This window comes from Procambarus clarkii, chromosome 14 (genome assembly GCF_040958095.1).
Source record: "Procambarus clarkii isolate CNS0578487 chromosome 14, FALCON_Pclarkii_2.0, whole genome shotgun sequence".
NCBI classification, from domain to species: Eukaryota; Metazoa; Arthropoda; class Malacostraca; order Decapoda; family Cambaridae; genus Procambarus; species Procambarus clarkii.
Genome location: NC_091163.1, coordinates 5901073 through 5920854, shown reverse-complemented (window position 1 = coordinate 5920854; position 19782 = coordinate 5901073). Strand labels below are relative to the sequence as shown.

Here is a 19782-nt window from a genome sequence, read left to right as displayed (position 1 = left end):
CCAGCAGACACAACTCTCCCTGCCTGCTGGACTATGGTGCTCCAGCAGACACAACTCTCCCTGCCTGCTGGACTATGGTGTTCCAGCAGACACAACTCTCCCTGCCTGCTGGACTATGGTGTTCCAGCAGACACAACTCTCCCTGCCTGCTGGACTATGGTGTTCCAGCAGACACAACTCTCCCTGCCTGCTGGACTATGGTGTTCCAGCAGACACAACTCTCCCTGCCTGCTGGACTATGGTGTTCCAGCAGACACAACTCTCCCTGCCTGCTGGACTATGGTGTTCCAGCAGACAGAAGGATACACTAACAAAGACAGACAATCTACATATGGTTCCTATAAAAAAAAGTCAGTGTATTCGAAGGTTTCTCATAAACTACAAAATAATATATATGTATTTGCACAACGTCCAAAGTAAGGCCAGGTGAATGTATGATAAACTGTACGATATTCCAGCGTTGCGTATCGTACAGTTTCCCTCAGCCAGTGACGGCCCACGAAGGAATATCCCCGAGAATAAAATCTAAAAGAACCTGCCTAAAGTTATTGCCAGGTTACTGAGGGTCAAAGAGAACTTAACAGGTAAGATTTGCTTTACTGGACACACACCGTGGCTGCTTGAGGCTTCCTCACTCCGTGTCTTGGCTCATTTCCAAGATGGAGAGCGACAGCCTCTTGCATGAACCAACTGTTTTATAGTTCTACCCTCCCTGTAGTGGGTAGCATGGAGCTTGTGTTTACGCTTCTCGACGTTCATCTTGGTCCACTACTGACCTTCCCCCCTCGATGATATTCCACAACAATTGCTTATCTCCCGGCTACCTATTTACTGCTCGGTGAAATAAAACTTGCCCAATCATTTCTGTCCCGTCCGGGAATCAAACGCAGGATCCTGGATTGTGAGCCGAGGACGCAGACCACTGACAGGGAGTGTAAGATGATAATAATTATAGCAGTCCCCCGTGGCGCAGTGGTAAAACACTAGACCCACGCATCGCCAGCGATTTGGCCTGGGTTCGTTCTAACCAAAGCTGTGTAGATGGCATTGAAAGAGCCCTGGTGTAGCAGGCGATGAGTCACAATAACGTGGCTGAAGTATGTTGACCAGACCACACACTAGAAGGTGAAGGGACGACGACGTTTCGGTCCGTCCTGGACCATTCTCAAGTCAATTGAGAATGGTCCAGGACGGACCGAAACGTCGTCGTCCCTTCAACTTCTAGTGTGTGGTCTGGTCAACAGCCCTTGTGTAGGTTTCTAAACGACGTTCTAATAGTAACCATCATTCCAATTGTAAATAAGGCACCCGTGTTCATGTGTACCTCTGGAGATAGTGGTGGAATTATACATCCATGCCCAATAGCCTTTTTCTCACTCAGACTCCTGCAGTTGCCCTTATGGTGCAGAGATCTCCTAGTCTCCTTTCTCACTCTCCCATCTCACACTCAGCACTGAAATGTTACAACCATTTGTTTGCCCCATTGCTGGAGTTGGTTAAGGTCTTCCTGTAACTTTCTGCAGTCGTCCTCTGTTTTTACATTCCTCATTTCCTTGGCGTCGACTGCAACCATTTGACATGTACGAGCTTACTGCTTTGGGCTACGTCATTCACATCAAGTAGGAACAGTATAGTGGCGCCAGGACCGACCCTAAGGAAGAACTCCACTTGTTACATTTCTCCAACTCGAAACCTCCTCTCATGACTCTGTTTTCTGTCCCTCAGGTACTCCCTTATAGCCAGTTCAGTGTCCTCTTCCATACTGTTCCTTTGTTACAAAGTTTATACTCTCCAGGAGTTCAATTATCTTATTCTAATTACTTTGTCTAGCACTTTACATGGAATATTTGTTAGTTCCTCTGGGGTAGTGGTGGTGGTGGTTGAGTAGTGGTTAGTTGTGGTGGCAGAAGGGGAGAGGTGGTAGTAATGGGGTAGTGGTGCAGGGTTACTGGTGGTGGTAGAGATAGTGGTAGAGGGGTAGGTGTTGTAGTAGAGTGGAAGTTGTGGTGGTAGTAGAGAGTTAGTGGTGTTGGTAGCGGGGTAGTGGTGTTGGTAGCGGGTTAGTAGTGGTGGTGGTGGTGTGGGAGAGCTGCCAGCTACCGCCAGTGAGGGGCAGTGACTGGTGGTGGTGGTGGGAGGAAGAGAGTGTTGTCCTGACCGAGCCGTGCGAGGAGCTCCTGCAGTAGGTCCACCAGCAGCTCTCAGTCTCACTCCCAGCTCCCACACATGCACACACACACACACGCGCACACCACTCTCCACAACACATCTGACGGCTCATATACCTCCCGTGCCTCCAGCGAGTGTTACAAGTGCCGAACATGACCTGTAGACAATGTGGCCTTTGCTAGGCAGTGAGAGGGTGTTGTGGTGTAGCACAGTGTGTTGAGGGTGTGTGTGCAGATGTGTGAGGTGTAGTGAGAGGTCTAGTGGGTGTAAGGTGGTGACTTCTCAGGTGTAGAGGTCAACACCCTCCGGCCTGCCTAGAAGAGGGACCAACTCACGCTGGGTCTGACCAATGACACAATCTCATTGTCTCAAACTTCGGCCAGCTACCTAGTGTACATCGTTATTCAAATATCGCTGAACTTCAAGCTATTTTACGGTTATTTTTGCTCTATCGAAGGCGAGAGGACCTCGGGGAATATCGCCAAGCCTCACCGCTCTTCTCCAAACGTCGCCGACATCTTTTAAATCATCACAATGATCTATCTTCAGGTAGGTCGAATTCATTTGACATCTTGTCCACTTTTGTTTCAGATTTCTATTTCGGCGAATTCTACCTCACTCTCTCTCTAACTGTACTTGACATACTGACAAAATCTCAAAATACATATTTTGTCGGCGCGAAGCCGGGCAAAATGACACGTGTCACCTGCCTGACACTAGTGTGAGGAACTAGAAAGCAGCAAGCCGGGAGGACTGTGCAGCACAGTGACTGTGGCACAGTATTCACCTTCCTGGGGTGTGGTTGACACGGCCGGAACGAGACCACCAAAACAAAAGACGAGCGATGCCGAAGGTTTAACAATTCAGTTGATGTTTTATGTAAATTGGTGGCGCGCGTGCTAACCTAGATGTACTGAGAGGATCACGCTCCAGTAGTACAACAAGTACTTTACAAGGTTGTGCTTTATCTTGGAGCCACGGGAGACATCTCCCGTCACGCAGGGTGCAGTCGCACCTCCACAGATCTCCAGTATCAGCTCTTGATACTGGTAATGGCTCAAAAGGGCCACCACTTACGGGCTATTCATGCCCTTGCCACCTCTTGGGTGGCTTAATCTTTATCAATCATCATCATCATCTTGGAGCCAGCCTATCAGTGACTACGAGGACATGAGGTCTATAGCTCTTTATGTTGCGCCTAGCAGCCTTCTTCTTGTGCTACAGTTTTATCTCACGTTCTAAATCTTTCTCGGGTGTGGCCTTAAAGTTGTGGCTGGAGGTGGCTTCACAACTTCTCTCAGTGCTTGCCACTTGTTCACCTCCCGCTGGCTACGAGTACTACAGTTTTTCGACTAAGTTATTTAAGTGTTTTTTGTTACTATTATTTTTCTACCACAGACGTGGCCACACATTTATAATGGTAACCATTAACACATATATATTTTCTTCTATCCTCCAAGGACAGTTAGAGATCTGTTAAACATAGAGTTCAGTGATTTATTGAACCATCAGCCACAGAACGTGATTGTAATTCTGTTAAAATATATAGATTTATGTCTGTTCTACATAAAGAGTGTTCGGGGTATGTTCTTTTATACATAGTGATTCAGGTGAACGGTCTTCACACCGGCTAGCGGCCGTTCTGGTAACACGTTCTCAACCGACCTATTTATTGCAACCCGTCCTCGACTCAAGTCCATTACATCCAGCGGTCGACCCCGCAGACGCACTCATAAATTTTTACATGCTGTTCATTCCAAACGGGAATTTTCTCAAATATAAATTAATATTATGATATATTAGCATATTGTGCATATATAGGCATAGGTTACGTTAGGTTCTGTTGGCGATTATTTTCATTTGTAGTACGTGGGTGAAGCATTTACAGCGTTGTGGTTCGAACAAAATTCGTCAGTGAAGCACTTGTTCCGGATATGTTCGAACGTCAGCAGTTGTGAGTCGTGTGTAAACCGTTTTTCATTCATAAACACCTGGGGGGTTTGGCGGGTGCATGGAATCACTTTTGGGTCTTTGGAGGACGGGCTGGTCATCCATGGTCTCTTGTCCAGTGCCTCGATTGTCCCTCTTGTGTCATCAATATACAAGATCAATCTAGAGGGTCCCGGGGTAGTACAATCGGGTTCGGTCTCGACGCCCAATCGAGAATACGGGGTTCGAATCCCGACGGGACAGAAATGGTTGGGCACATTTCCTTTCACCTAATGCACATGTCCACCCAGCAGCAAGTAGGTACTCAGGAGATAGTCAGCTTGTTGTGGGGGGGGGGGGGAGGGTTGCCTCCTGGGCGGGGTCGGTAATACACTCTGGCTGCCTGTCCCCCGACACAATGAATTATTATTATTATTATTATTAATACCTCTTGTCCCGGGACCAGATTCACGAAGCAGTTACGCAAGCACTTACGAACGAGTCCATCTTTTCTCAATCTTTGGCGGCTTTGTTTACAATTATTAAACAGTTAATGAGTTCCGAAGCACCAGGAGGCTGTTTATAACAACAACAACAGTTTATTGGCAAGTTGTCATGCTTGTAAACTGTTTAATAAATGTAACCAAAGCCGTCAAAGATTGAAGGAAAGATGTACACGTTCGTAAGTGCTTGCGTAGCTGCTTCGTGAATCTGGCTCCAGGTGTCTAGTGGCACGTGTGTAACTCTAGTGTCATCCACGGATGACACTAGAGTCACACACACGTGCGCCGTCTGTCACTCTAGTGTACCAGACGTGTTCTGGTGTCAAGTGGCACTATAGTGGCTATATGGTTGTGGGGAAGATATAGAATGGCTGGGAGGGGGGGGGGGGTTGTGGAGCAGGTATGAAGGGTGGATTATAGAGCAGGTATGGGGGGGGGGAGAGAAGTAGGGGGGCGTGTCCGTTATGCTGGACTGCTGCTGCCCCCCCCCCCCCCGGGTAATGATGGGAGAAGCAGCGGTCACCTGTAGCCGCTCTAGCTGACTATACCACTGCACCCGATGTCGTTCTTAATAGTGGTCGTAGTTATTAGGGAAGTTGTTGTAGCAGTACTGGTTATAATCTATATATATATTAACACCAGTAGTGATTGATGCAGCGTAGTGGTCGGCACAGTCGGCTCACAACCGAGCGGTCCCGGGTTCGACACCCCAGGTAGGGACGAGATGTATCCCGTTTACATAAACAAAGGCCAAAAGTGATTCCATACGGCCACCTAACCTTCCCTGTTGATGAATGTAAACGGTTTACACACGACTCACAACTGATGACGTTCGAACACTTCCGGAACAAGTGCTTCGCTGACGAATTGTGTTCGAACCACAACGCTGTAAATGCTTCACCCACGCACTACAAATACAAATAATCGCCAACAGAACCTAAACACCTAACCAATGCCTATATATCCACAGTATGCTAAGATAAAACAACATTAATTTATATTCGAGAAAATTCCTACTTTGAATGAACAGCATGTTAAAATTGATGAAATGCATCTTTGGGGTCGACCGCTGGATGGAATGAACACGGCCTGAGAACGGGTTAAGATGTGCGTTAAACTTAACTTTCCGTTCCACTCAGCTCTTCCTCACACTAGAAAAATCATATATTTCATTCTCACTTCCGAAGCTAAAATAAATCTGGAAATAAATTCACACGACTGAAAATCGCTACAAAAACTACAAAATACAAAATAAAAATACAGCAAATACAGCGTAATGCTGACAATTACAGGGGTTAAGACCTCAAAAATATTAAAGAGCTGCCAAACATCAGCGGTAAAATTTACACATTGCCAAATCTGAACATGAAACAAAAGATTGACATTTATTTACATTTTGCTCCAGCAAAGACGCGTGTAAATACTTTGTTGTAAATACTGTGTTGTAAACACCGTTGCAGGTGTATGGAAGAGGTGGGCTGCAGGTGCAACCCGTTCTCGCACTTTCTTACAGTCAATATTGACTAATTAAATACGTGCATATGTGACATACTAGTTTACCTTGAAAAGCTTCATAGAAAACACCGACCTTACCTAACCTTCTTAGTATGTTAAGATAAGCATCTTATTGCTTCGTAATTACAATTATTACTTAACCTATTATAGGTATAGGTTAAGTAATAATTGTAATTACGAAGCAATAAGATGCTTATCTTAACATACTAAGAAGATTAGGTAAGGTCGGTGTTTTCTATGAAGCTTTTCAAGGTAAACTAGTATGTTTAGTATGTCACATATGCACGTATTTAATAAGTCAGTATTGACTATACGAAAGTGCGAGAACGGGTTGGCAGGTGGCACATGACACGCCGCGTCCAGCCACCGTCCCCAGTACACCTACACAAATATGGAAGTGTTCGGGTGTGAATGTAAATAGGAACACTTTTCCATGAGCCAAGAGGTTTTCGAACGGTTTCTCAACTTTAGCGTTGTGCGTAGAACATTTACCGTTGACGAGTGAAGAGTCTGAACATTTACCGTTGACGAGTGAAGAGTCTGAACGTTTACCGTTGACGAGTGAAGAGTCTGAACATTTACCGTTGACGAGTGAAGAGTCTGAACGTTTACCGTTGACGAGTGAAGAGTCTGAACGTTTACCGTTGACGAGTGAAGAGTCTGAACGTTCCCACTTAATGATTTCATTAACTAAAAGTTCCCCATTTAAAGCTTACTCTATTACTTTTATTTTTGTTACAGAACAAATGTGAAAAAAACATAATACAACCCAAATGTTGTTGTTGTTAATTACTGATGTTGTTAGTCTTCTTGTGGTTATGTTCTTGTTGAAGCTGTTGTTAATGTTGTTGAAGATGTTGTGGAGGTTGTTAATGTTGTTGTGGAGGTTGTTAATGTTGTTGTTAATGTTGTTGAAGATGTTGTTAATGTTGTTGAAGATGTTGTGGAGGTTGTTAATGTTGTTGTGGAGGTTGTTAATGTTGTTGAAGATGTTGTTAATGTTGTTGAAGATGTTGTGGAGGTTGTTAATGTTGTTGTGGAGGTTGTTAATGTTGTTGTTAATGTTGTTAATGTTGTTGAAGATGTTGTGGAGGTTGTTAATGTTGTTGTGGAGGTTGTTAATGTTGTTGTTGTTAATTACTGATGTTGTTAGTCTTCTTGTGGTTCTTGTTGAAGCTGTTGTTAATGTTGTTGAAGATGTTGTGGAGGTTGTTAATGTTGTTGTTAATGTTGTTAATGTTGTTGAAGATGTTATTAATGTTGTTGTTAATGTTGTTGAAGATGTTATTAATGTTATGGAGGTTGTTAATGTTGTTGAAGATGTTGTTAATGTTGTTGAAGATGTTATTAATGTTATGGAGGTTGTTAATGTTGTTGAAGATGTTGTTAATGTTGTTGAAGATGTTGTTAATGTTGTTGAAGATGTTGTTAATGCTGTTGAAGATGTTGAAGATGTTGTTGAAGATGTTGTTAATGTTGTTGAAGATGTTGTTAATGTTGTTGAAGATGTTGTTAATGCTGTTGAAGATGTTGAAGATGTTGTTGAAGATGTTGTTAATGTTGTTGAAGATGTTGTTAATGCTGTTGAAGATGTTGAAGATGTTGTTAATGCTGTTGAAGATGTTGAAGATGTTGTTGAAGATGTTGTTAATGTTGTTGAAGATGTTGTTAATGCTGTTGAAGATGTTGAAGATGTTGAAGATGTTGTTAATGTTGTTGAAGATGATGTTGTTGGTGTTTTTGAGAATCTTGTTGTTAAAGTTACCGATGTTGTTAGTGATGTTACTGGTGTTAAGGATGTTATTGTTGCTGTAGTGGGAACCACCGGCCCCAATATAGCAATAAACTGTCAACTACACTACAGAGAAATAACCATTTCATTCACCTGAGCACTATAGGAGTCTCGAACCGTCGACCCACGAGCGTGAGCCAGAAGCTCTATATCAAGCGTGCTATGAGTGGCCTTAATAAGGAAGACTTCCAAGAAGCAACTAACAGCTATCCAGTTGGAATTTTCGACCTCTCCAGCTCAGAGCAATTAGTCACTAATTACTCTGAGCTTAAGTAGTTCCTTTGCTACATATAAACATACATATATATTAAGAATAAATGGAAGGGAGTACCACCACTGGCTGGACGAAAGGGGACCCTTAGCCTCGGAGGAAAGCACACATAACCCATTAGAGGGAATGTTTAGGTCCCCTACAATACAGTTCCTATCATTTTTTCCCCCTACTACCCTCCTAGGAGGCCTGGTCGATGACCGGGCCGCGGGGACACTAAGCCCCGGAAGCACCTCAAGGTAAGGTCCCCCCCCCTTCCTCTTTTGTTGTGTTTTATTTGATATTTAAACATATTAATTCCGATCATTTCTACCCACACAGGTGTGGTGGCGTGTGGCGGCGGCTGTGGTGGTGGTGGTGGGCAGTGGGGCCACCACCACCACACAGGTGTGGTGGCGTGTGGCGGCGGCTGTGGTGGTGGTGGTGGGCAGTGGGGCCACCAAGCCTATTGTCGACCCTGGTGAGTTAACAATAAATTGAGAGAAAAATAAGCAGACATTAAATGGACAAACGAATTGACAGATATGTCGTAGCGATACATTAGTCTTTAAATGTTTCAAATATATTATATAATTATATATATTACATATGACAGTGTCAGACCACGGAGGAAAATTGAAACAGGAATTTTCTTAAGTACTTTCGTATATTAATACTCCTTCTGAAGATGTATTAATATATGAAAGTACTTAAGGAAATTCTTGTTTCAATTTTTCCTCCGTGGTCTGACACTGTCACATCTTTAATCACGTGTTTATTTTCGTGATATACACATATATTGTATATATCTGTGGTATGTTAGAGTTGTGGGATGTTAGAGCAGCGTCATTAAAGAGCGTTGTAATGTTAGAGCTGTGTTAGTTTAGAGCTGGAACACATCTCAGAGATGTGTGACATATTGTAATTGTTACACATGTGTGGCGTTGATAGAGGTGCCACTATGGGGCACTATCCCCCCCACGAAAGGGGTGGTAGGGGGAGGCACCATTAGCATCTAGCTGGATCTCTTGCAATATGTCGCAGTCAATGTGTAAGACAGAATAATTAATCGTATTCACTTTTATCTGGCGACCTCTTTAAGTGCCTTGTTTACATCCGGGCGCTATCTTGTTATCACGACTTTCCTCGAGCCGTGGTAATTATCTCCCGTTAACAGGACTGTTCCTGCTACAAGGGTGACGAGATGCACCCTTGGTAACATTACCTCCCGTTAACAGGACTGTTCCTGCTACAAGGGTGACGAGATGCAGTCTTGGTAACATTACCTCCCGTTAACAGGACTGTTCCTGCTACAAGGGTGACGAGATGCAGTCTTGGTAACATTACCTCCCGTTAACAGGACTGTTCCTGCTACAAGGGTGACGAGATGCAGTCTTGGTAACATTACCTCCCGTTAACAGGACTGTTCGTGATCCAGGGGGTGACGAGCTGCCTCAACGGGACGGGCTACTGCATGCTGGGTAACAACTGCTCGGTGGACGTGGACTTCCTGCCCGACGCCACGGGCGGCCACTGTAAGGGACTCAGGGACGCCTTCACCCCCAACATCGACTTCGTCTGTTGCAGGTGACTGTACAGCTTGTCTCTCGCTGTTCACACACACTTGTCATGCACGGCCAGCATCCCTATCTCTCTCTCTCTCCCCACGGCCAGCATCCCTATCTCTCTCTCTCTCCCCACGGCCAGCATCCCTATCTCTCTCTCTCCCCACGGCCAGCATCCCTATCTCTCTCTCTCTCCCCACGGCCAGCATCCCTATCTCTCTCTCTCCCCACGGCCAGCATCCCTATCTCTCTCTCTCTCCCCACGGCCAGCATCCCTATCTCTCTCTCCCCACGGCCAGCATCCCTCTCTCTCTCTCTCTCCCCACGGCCAGCATCCCTATCTCTCTCTCTCTCCCCACGGCCAGCATCCCTATCTCTCTCTCCCCACGGCCAGCATCCCTATCTCTCTCTCTCTCCCCACGGCCAGCATCCCTCTCTCTCTCCCCACGGCCAGCATCCCTCTCTCTCTCCCCACGGCCAGCATCCCTCTCTCTCTCCCCACGGCCAGCATCCCTCTCTCTCTCTCTCTCCCCACGGCCAGCATCCCTATCTCTCTCTCTCCCCACGGCCAGCATCCCTCTCTCTCTCCCCACGGCCAGCATCCCTATCTCTCTCTCTCTCCCCACGGCCAGCATCCCTCTCTCTCTCCCCACGGCCAGCATCCCTCTCTCTCTCCCCACGGCCAGCATCCCTCTCTCTCTCCCCACGGCCAGCATCCCTCTCTCTCTCCCCACGGCCAGCATCCCTATCTCTCTCTCCCCACGGCCAGCATCCCTCTCTCTCTCCCCACGGCCAGCATCCCTCTCTCTCTCCCCACGGCCAGCATCCCTCTCTCTCTCCCCACGGCCAGCATCCCTCTCTCTCTCCCCACGGCCAGCATCCCTATCTCTCTCTCCCCACGGCCAGCATCCCTCTCTCTCTCCCCACGGCCAGCATCCCTATCTCTCTCTCCCCACGGCCAGCATCCTTCCCTCTCCCCCCCCCCCCGCCCCACGGCCAGCATCCCTCCCTCTCCCCCCCCCCCGCCCCACGGCCAGCATCCACCCCCCAAACTCTCTCCCAAGGACACTGAACCTGTTTTTTTTTCCAGTTACTCCTCGTCCTATCTTCACTTATTATATAATCTTCTGACAAGATTATATTCATTACTTTTTCTTACCTTGTTGCTACTGTGTTTGCTTTTAAAGGAACGGCTTGATTTTGTATTGTCAACGTCGATTTTCTCTCTTGTTCTCTATCTCTCCAGTACCTCTCTCTCTCTCTCTCTCTCTCCCCCTCCCTACACTCCTCTCTCACCACAAGCTATACTATTACGGGAACACAATATAATCACCTACAACATTTATTATAGCCTTTATAAAGCATTCTTTAAATGTGTAAAAATTAAGAGAACTTTGTCTTAAGACAAATATAATAAGCACAATTAGAGCTCCATTAGACAATGAGAGGTGGGGGGGGGGCTGGCTTGCAGGGTCGATTACAAGTTTTCAAATTCACTACTCAGTCGATCTACTTTTGAAATGGTTTATTGTCAGCTTTTTATTATCTCTTTCGCTGTAGTTCATTGTGTGCGCTCACCTCCTGTATGTTAATTATGTTGATCTGTAACATTCCTGTGGTTTACCTGTGCCTCTCTCAAGTGTCCTCTCGTGCCTCCCTGCTTTATACGAGAGAGAGAGAGAGAGAGAGAGAGAGAGAGAGAGAGAGAGAGAGAGAGAGGGGGGGGGAGGGAGAGAGAGAGAGAGGGGGGGAGGGAGAGAGAGAGAGAGGGGGGGAGGGAGAGAGAGAGAGAGGGGGGGAGGGAGAGAGAGAGAGGGGGGGGGAGGGAGATAGAGAGAGGGAGAGGGAGAGAAAGAGGGGGGGGGAGAGAGGGAGAGAGAGAGAGAGAGAGAGAGAGAGAGAGAGAGAGAGAGAGAGAGAGAGAGAGAGAGAGAGAGAGAGAGAGAGAGAGAGAGAGAGAGAGAGAGAGAGAGGGGGAGAGAGAGGGGAGAGAGAGGGGAGAGAGAGGAGAGAGAGAGGAGAGAGGAGAGAGAGAGGAGAGAGAGGGAGAGAGAGTGGAAGAGAGAGAGGGAGAGAGAGAGGAAGAGACAGAAGCAGAGAGAGAGGAAGAGACAGAAGCAGAGAGAGAGGAAGAGAGAGAGGAAGAGAGAGAGGGAGAGAGAGAGGAAGAGACAGAAGCAGAGAGAGAGGAAGAGACAGAAGCAGAGAGAGAGGAAGAGAGAGAGGAAGAGAGAGAGAGGAAGAGAGAGAGAGAGAGTTCTAGTTGCTAATTTGCAAATTTCGGCACCTTTTTGAGCTTTTTCCTTAAGATGGGGGCTCCACGATGGGGGCTCCACGATGGGGGCTCCACGATGGGGGCTCCACGATGGGGGCTCCACGATGGGGGCGGCATACAACTGGCCTCACATAGGTCGTATACAGTCATCTAAAATCCTCCTTATTAAAGTTCCTGAAGGATGTTTTGACTTTTGCCAGAGTAAAGTCTGCGGCTGATGTTATTCTAGTTATATGAGCCTCTGGAGTGAGGTTTGAGGTCATATCCACTCCCATGTCTTTTTCTCTATTCGTTATAGGGGAGGTAGTTTCCCTTCATCGTGTACTGGCCTTTCGGTCTCCTAGCTCCTGATCCCATTTTTCATCACCTTACACTTGCTGGTGTTGAACTCTAGCAGGCATTTTTTTGGGGACCAACTCCGCAGCTTGTGTTAAGTCGTCTTGGTGGATCTTACAATCCTCAACTGTCACAAGTCTTTCTTGTCAGTTTTCCATTGTGTACTACTGTTGTGTGTGTACTCACCTAGTTGTGCTTGCTTTCTTCACCTTCGGCATTTTGGTCCCGCCTCTCAACTGTCAATCTACTTGTGCACAGGTTCCTGAGCCTACTGGGCTCTATCATGTCTACATTTGAAACTGTGTATGGAATCTTCCTCGACCACATCACTTCATTTATTAACTATCCTGACCAACTAAATGAAAATAAGAATGAAAAAGTTCTTTCTAATGAATCTGTGGATCATTTGGGTACTCGGCTTCCATCTGTGTCCCCTTGTGCGAGTACTACCAGCGTTAAATAATTTCTCCTTATCTACCCTGCCAATTACCCTGGAAACTTTGTATGTGGTGATCATGTCTCCCCAAACAATTTTGTCTTCCAGAGATATGAGGTGCAACTCACGCAGCTTTTCCTCATAACTCATGCCTCTTAGTTCTAGGCCTAGTCTAGCGACATACCTTTGAACCATCTCGAGCTTCGTCCTATGCTTGAGAAGGTATGGGCTCCATGCTGGGGCCGCATACTCAAGGCTTGGTCTTACATATGTGGCGTACAAGAGTCTAAATGATTCCTTACAATAGTTTCTAAAGGCAGTCCTAATGTTAGCCGACCTTACAAACGCCGCAACGCTTAGCTCGCATGTATTATTTTTAGGAAAATAGTTCTTTTGTATTTATTATTTCCTTGACATATACATATTCTGTATATTCTATATAAGCAATTAATAAGATAATAAGAAAATATTAATTACTTATTTGGTTCAAAACAATTTATACAAGCATTTTTCAGATTATCTGAGCAACTTTTGTAATTTGATAACTTTATGTAAATTAACCGGTGTGTCTTGCTTCTTCCTGCAGATATAACCCGCTGGGGAAGGCGACGAGCGAGCCGCCCACCACCACCCTCGCCTCCTTCACCATCACCGACGCCTTCTCCGTCCTCGACGAGTACGTCCTCCAACAGCAGCAACAGGTAAACAACACACATGTTAAAGCCATAATAAAGACGAACTCTCACGATCGGCGACGACGTTCCAATTTCTGTACGTGCTCTATGCGAACTGGGCTGCAGGCGAGCTGCGAAACCTGCAGTGAGTGGACCAGTCATGGGGACTAGTTTCGTGATGGCGATACTCTAGCTGCTGCTACTGCTGGTGTCCCTGCTCCGTCCTTTCCTCCTTGTCTTCAGGTTCCTGCTGCTATGTCCTCTCCTTCTGCTGCCACGTCCTCTCCTTCTGCTGCCACGTCCTCTCCTTCTGCTGCCACGTCCTCTCCTTCTGCTGCCACGTCCTCTCCTTCTGCTGCTACGTCCTCTTCTTCTGCTGCCACGTCCTCTCCTTCTGCTGCCACGTCCTCTCCTTCTGCTGCCACGTCCTCTCCTTCTGCTGCCACGTCCTCTCCTTCTGCTGCCACGTCCTCTCCTTCTGCTGCCACGTCCTCTCCTTCTGCTGCTACGTCCTCTTCTTCTGCTGCCACGTCCTCTCCTTCTGCTGCTACGTCCTCTTCTTCTGCTGCCACGTCCTCTCCTTCTGCTGCCACGTCCTCTTCTTCTGCTGCCACGTCCTCTTCTTCTGCTGCCACGTCCTCTCCTTCTGCTGCTACGTCCTCTTCTTCTGCTGCCACGTCCTCTCCTGCTGCCACGTCCTCTTCTTCTGCTGCCACGTCCTCTTCTTCTGCTGCCACGTCCTCTTCTTCTGCTGCCACGTCCTCTTCTTCTGCTGCCACGTCCTCTTCTTCTGCTGCTACGTCCTCTTCTTCTGCTGCCACGTCCTCTCCTTCTGCTGCCACGTCCTCTCCTTCTGCTGCCACGTCCTTTTCGTCTGCTCCTGCTGCTCCGTCGTCTCCTTACCGTGAGAAAGTGAGGTGACATGTGCCCGCCACGAAAACATTAAATACCTCGGGACATTCAAGTTATACAGTGCCGGAAAACTGATCATAGATATCACCAAGTTTATTACGACATTCAAACAAAATACGGTGATTGATATTGAAACTTTGTTACAAAATCAATACCCCTTATAACTCACCCATTTGCTTCTTGTAAATGAGGAAGGAGTAGTTCGGACAAAATCCAACAGCCAAATATATAGCTCGGGACATATAACATTCTCTGTAACTGGCTGACACTATAATTATAAGGTGTGTGAAGGATAGATGAATTTGTTAATGTAATAATCTCCGGTAAGGTCTGATAAAAGACCTTTTGTGCCCTCTGTAATCCTTTTTTGCGCTACCGCTCACAGGATGAGTATGGGGTGCACCATAAACTAGCCATCTCCGGGGAAACAATAATAATAATAATAATAAAACACTTGGTGAGCGTGGTGAGGTGCAAGCAGATCTCGGTGAGTAGGTGGAGTAGGTGTGAGGGTAGGGGCCCACCTACCCTCTCACTCAACAAACAATTATAATTATAATATAATTAACATAATTATAACATGTTGGAGAAAGAAGATCCCCATCAATTGTGTGAACACTTTTTTTTTTCTTTAAGCTGATTTAAGACACATCCTGAGGTATATTTAGCACGCGGATATGAAAGATAATTGTTACAAAGTTGACCCACAACAAACGAGGCAAGTTTACTGTATGCACATATGAAACAGTCAACAATGTCATTCTCATCAAATATCTTAAGAGACTTACCTAACTCAGCCGGAAGTGAAGAAAACCCATAATGACGAAGATAAATCATTCAAGACCCCATACACGACTTGCCTTAACCGTGAGCTGAACTTGGCATTGATACAGCCTCACAAACAGGAGTTAATTACATATATTTGTCTTCATGTGGTACATATGTTGACACAGATGTAGCCTTTAGCAGGTCTTGCTGGAGACTTGTCTTACACTTGACGTAAACTACGCACTGTTAATTCCGAGGCCAGAATGTTGAGCCCGCACCTGTCCTGTAACAGAGACAACTTCATTGTTGTTAATTGCATTTTTAGCAACGTATTGCAGACGAGGAGTCACAATAACGTGGCAGAAATATGTTGACCATGTAACGGGGGGTGGGGGAAATAACTCTATCTTGTCCATTATTCCACCCCCCAGTTAACTAACGAGGCCGGGGGAAACAGCTCTCTCTAGTCCGTTATCCCGTCCCCAGTTAGCTAACTATTCTAGAGCACCTCCAGAGTTCCTAAGGCAACCTCTCTCGTTCAACACCTTGTAACCTAGGTATTCGACTACCTAGGTGCTAAGACTACAAGGCGTCGTAACTGGATCAGCTACCCGAAACTCCAGAGAGAACTCTATATTACAGAATCATTGCCACAAACGTATAAGAGAAAACGAGAGGAAAGAAATGAAATGTGAAGTAATTAGTGAGGGTTTGGGGTGAGAGGCAGAGAGGTGGGAGGAGCGAGGAGGGTCATTAGTTGAAAGTGAGAGTTTAGAGATGGGTGGAGGGAGAGGTGTAGATAGGTAGAAGTAGAAGAGTAGATAGAAGTTGTAGAAAGTAGATAGTAGAAGACGAAATGCTGCCACCATCCATTCATGATCATTACATACAAGACAAGGAATGGAACTTGCCTGTATCACAAAATTCTCAAAGGATGTTATCATGAGTTCATTATTAGTATGTTCCCTCTGTACCATGTATCAACTCCAAACATGTACTCATTTATATCATGAACCCAGTAACCACAGAGGCTTTCTCAAATCCTCAACTCAAAGCTCTAGGGAGCAAAGTTAAACACAATTTAAATAATAAATTCATAATTATATTTCACATGAAGTATCATAATTTAGCAATTCAATTAAAATGTTAAAGAGAGTCATCATCCAAGAATTCGAGAACCCTACAACTTGACTGCCCCTGATCATCACACAACATATGTAAACACGACCAAGTCACCTTAATGTTCACTCACCGAGGACTGAGTCTAAGTTGAATAGAGAGGGGGGGGGGGGGGTCTGTAGTTGACAGAGACTCCCGCCCTGCCGGCCGACAGCCTTCCTGGTAGGGCTGTCTTCTCTCTCTGCTGGCTCGTGTGCTGTTCTGTCTCGTTAATGCTCCTTTCTGGATAGCTCTCCGAGTTTATATTGGGGAACCTAGTAGCTAACTCCGCCCACAAATAGATAGCCTCCGGCACTACCAAGCCACTCCTTAAACGTCGGCTTGTTTGAAGGCTACCAGACTACAATTAAGAGCTTAGCGGAAGCAAGGTGAAATTCTCATGATCTGACCTCAGGTCACTTGAGGTCATTAACGCTTTGAGGTGTGAGATCTCAGGCAGACAACTGGCGCCTCTCAGATCCTTGTCTGTGACTCATGTACTCTATATATATTTTAAATAAACTAACTCAAACACTTTTACAGTGTTACATCTCCCCTTCTCCCCGAAAATAAAGTTTTTGCAACACTGCTAAAGCAAGCTAGCTGTGTGCGACAACTTTATTAACGAAAAGAATACATCCTAGCTAAACAAATATACATCATCCTACTCTAAAAAAATGAAATATATAGGCAGACGTCCATTGTCTCTGGCTGGGCGACGTCACTGCTTGGTCTTGTAGATAATCCTGTACCACATTTCCTCAACACAACTGCCTCCGTCGCTTCTCCGTCGTTAACGCACAACAACACTTGGTCAACCCGAAAGCCGTTACTACTTGAACTGAGCACAGGACCGTGGAATTCGGTTGTCCCAGCTGATCTGTAATTGGCCCTACGTCAGTCACCATGAGAGACGTATATTGGGGTTCTTCACAGCTATAGGGACTACAAGTTTCGAGACCTTCATATAGTTGCCAACAGTAGAAATCCCATCCTACTCTTCTTCCTCCCTGTTGCTCCAGCACGCCTCCTTCAGAGAGCTACTTCTGACAGCCACATCAAGTCCGCATGACACAGGAAGAATCACTCAACAGAGCAACATGCTTGTAGGAGGGGCGGCCAGTCAAGGCAAACGATCCTGTCTTGCAATTACGCTCCATGCAATAATGCTGACACCAGCAAGGGACACTAGGTATCGTGTCTCAGCTTGGCTTATCTTCTTCTTTCTTCTCTCTTCTTTCTTCTCTCTTCTTTCTTCTCTCTTCTTTCTTCTTTCTTCTCTCTTCTTTCTTCTTTCTTCTCTCTTCCTCCTCCCATGGGTCTTTGACAAGCGACCTGGGGTCCATTGGGGGTCTGTCCGTCCTGGGGTCCATCCTGGGTAGACCGATGTTGGTGGGACAGACTGGAGTCGTTGTTGCTCCTCTTCCATCATTACTGGGTCGTCTGGGGTCGTCTGCAGAACGACCTGGGGTCCACTGGGGGTCCGTCCGTCTTGGGGTCCACTGGGGTCCGTCCGTCTTGGGGTCCACTGGGTAGACCAATGTTGACCGACCGAGAGGGCTGCATCTTGGGGTCCCCTGGGGTGGTGGTGGTGGTGGTGGCCCTGACATCCAGGTAGGGGCTGGTCGTCGTGGTGGTGAGGAACAGCCGTGAGTGTGGTATAAGGCAGCCGTCTCCCTCTTCTGTATGTGCGTCTCTCCTCTCTTCTGGCTCCCACCTGTGAAATGAACAGAAAGGCGACAATACGTGTTCCCAAGATGTTTGTGTGACCCTGTCGTTTGTATAGGGTTACACAGTCCTATCATACCGCTCTCCTCCTGGCAACAACTACACTTCAATTTTTAATAATTCAATTAACTCTGAATGATATTGACTTGGTGGAACATAAAACAGTAACAGAGTAAAGTTAGAGAAGAGAGAATAAGGTCATCACTACTTTTAACTTGTCACAAAAAAAAATCAACACTAATAGACAAAACACTAGCCTAAACTTAACTGTACCGTTCCTAATCTTAAGTACATAATTAACCATTACTCCCACCCTTAACCTACAGCCACCTACGTGACCCAGAGTGTCTCCCTAGCTTCTCCGCCGGTCAACAACCCCAAACTGTTGCCACCCCTGTGACCAGACTATCTAACGTCGAGCGTCCCCAACGTGAAGTCTACTGACATACTAAGGCTCCCCCTAGCATGCTGTACAAGACCAGTACACCTCGGGTTATTGCGTTCAAATGGAGTAAAACAGTCGATCGCAATAATCTGAGCAGAACCACCACTTAAAAACTACTTAAGAACTACACCTGCCACTCCCCACTGACCTGGAGACCAGCGGTGGCTGGGTGTCCCCGTGGGACATGCGAGGTCACCTGTCACACTCAGCTGACCTGCACTACCAACACCGCTAAGTTCCCAAATCGCCAAATCTTATTACTAACATAAATCACTACACACGCAAGTTCTGGTGAACATTCCCTGAATACCACAAAACTCACAAAATCACTAAACACAACACCAGAGAATCACCATCTCCTAGCCTGAAAAAACTCGCTAAATCGCGAAAGTAAAACACCTGTCAAGATCTCCCTGATAGCGCCTGAGCGGCAAAAAGACACGTGGGACTGAACAATGTTAAAAGAACACCAACTACCTACAACATTGTTCAACACCGCTGCCAACATTGTAACGGGGGGTGGGGGAAATAACTCTATCTTGTCCATTATTCCACCCCCCAGTTAACTAACGAGGCCGGGGGAAACAGCTCTCTCTAGTCCGTTATCCCGTCCCCAGTTAGCTAACTATTCTAGAGCACCTCCAGAGTTCCTAAGGCAACCTCTCTCGTTCAACACCTTGTAACCTAGGTATTCGACTACCTAGGTGCTAAGACTACAAGGCGTCGTAACTGGATCAGCTACCCGAAACTCCAGAGAGAACTCTATATTACAGAATCATTGCCACAAACGTATAAGAGAAAACGAGAGGAAAGAAATGAAATGTGAAGTAATTAGTGAGGGTTTGGGGTGAGAGGCAGAGAGGTGGGAGGAGCGAGGAGGGTCATTAGTTGAAAGTGAGAGTTTAGAGATGGGTGGAGGGAGAGGTGTAGATAGGTAGAAGTAGAAGAGTAGATAGAAGTTGTAGAAAGTAGATAGTAGAAGACGAAATGCTGCCACCATCCATTCATGATCATTACATACAAGACAAGGAATGGAACTTGCCTGTATCACAAAATTCTCAAAGGATGTTATCATGAGTTCATTATTAGTATGTTCCCTCTGTACCATGTATCAACTCCAAACATGTACTCATTTATATCATGAACCCAGTAACCACAGAGGCTTTCTCAAATCCTCAACTCAAAGCTCTAGGGAGCAAAGTTAAACACAATTTAAATAATAAATTCATAATTATATTTCACATGAAGTATCATAATTTAGCAATTCAATTAAATGTTAAAGAGAGTCATCATCCAAGAATTCGAGAACCCTACAACTTGACTGCCC

General features: G+C 46.0%; 2 protein-coding genes and 1 pseudogene across 2 annotated transcripts; 2 read left to right on the top strand and 1 right to left on the bottom strand.

Moving 5' to 3' along the window:
* Positions 1–7237: 7237 nt before the first annotated feature.
* LOC138364670 (coiled-coil domain-containing protein 1-like) lies at positions 7238–8005 on the top strand. The gene has a single exon (XM_069324645.1). The coding sequence runs from the start codon at positions 7238–7240 to the stop codon at positions 8003–8005; it is 768 nt and encodes a 255-aa protein (XP_069180746.1).
* Positions 8006–8508: 503 nt separating this feature from the next.
* On the top strand, positions 8509–13809 carry LOC138364704 (uncharacterized). The gene is made up of 3 exons (XM_069324686.1): positions 8509–8639; positions 9580–9745; positions 13357–13809. The coding sequence occupies exons 2-3, from the start codon at positions 9633–9635 to the stop codon at positions 13613–13615; spliced, it is 372 nt and encodes a 123-aa protein (XP_069180787.1). The 5' UTR covers positions 8509–8639; positions 9580–9632; the 3' UTR covers positions 13616–13809.
* LOC138364669 (nicotinate phosphoribosyltransferase-like) overlaps positions 13684–19782 on the bottom strand; it is a 43140-nt pseudogene continuing 37041 nt past the window's right edge.

What these genes read in the sequence shown, in the direction of transcription:
- LOC138364670 (XM_069324645.1), top strand. Translation starts at nt 7,238, where the DNA reads ATGTTGTTGTTGTTAATTACTGATGTTGTTAGTCTTCTTGTGGTTCTT.
- LOC138364704 (XM_069324686.1), top strand. Translation starts at nt 9,633, where the DNA reads ATGCTGGGTAACAACTGCTCGGTGGACGTGGACTTCCTGCCCGACGCC. An exon ending in ATCGACTTCGTCTGTTGCAG is followed by an intron (nt 9,746 to 13,356) that starts GTGACTGTACAG and finishes TTCTTCCTGCAG; the next exon opens with ATATAACCCGCTGGGGAAGG.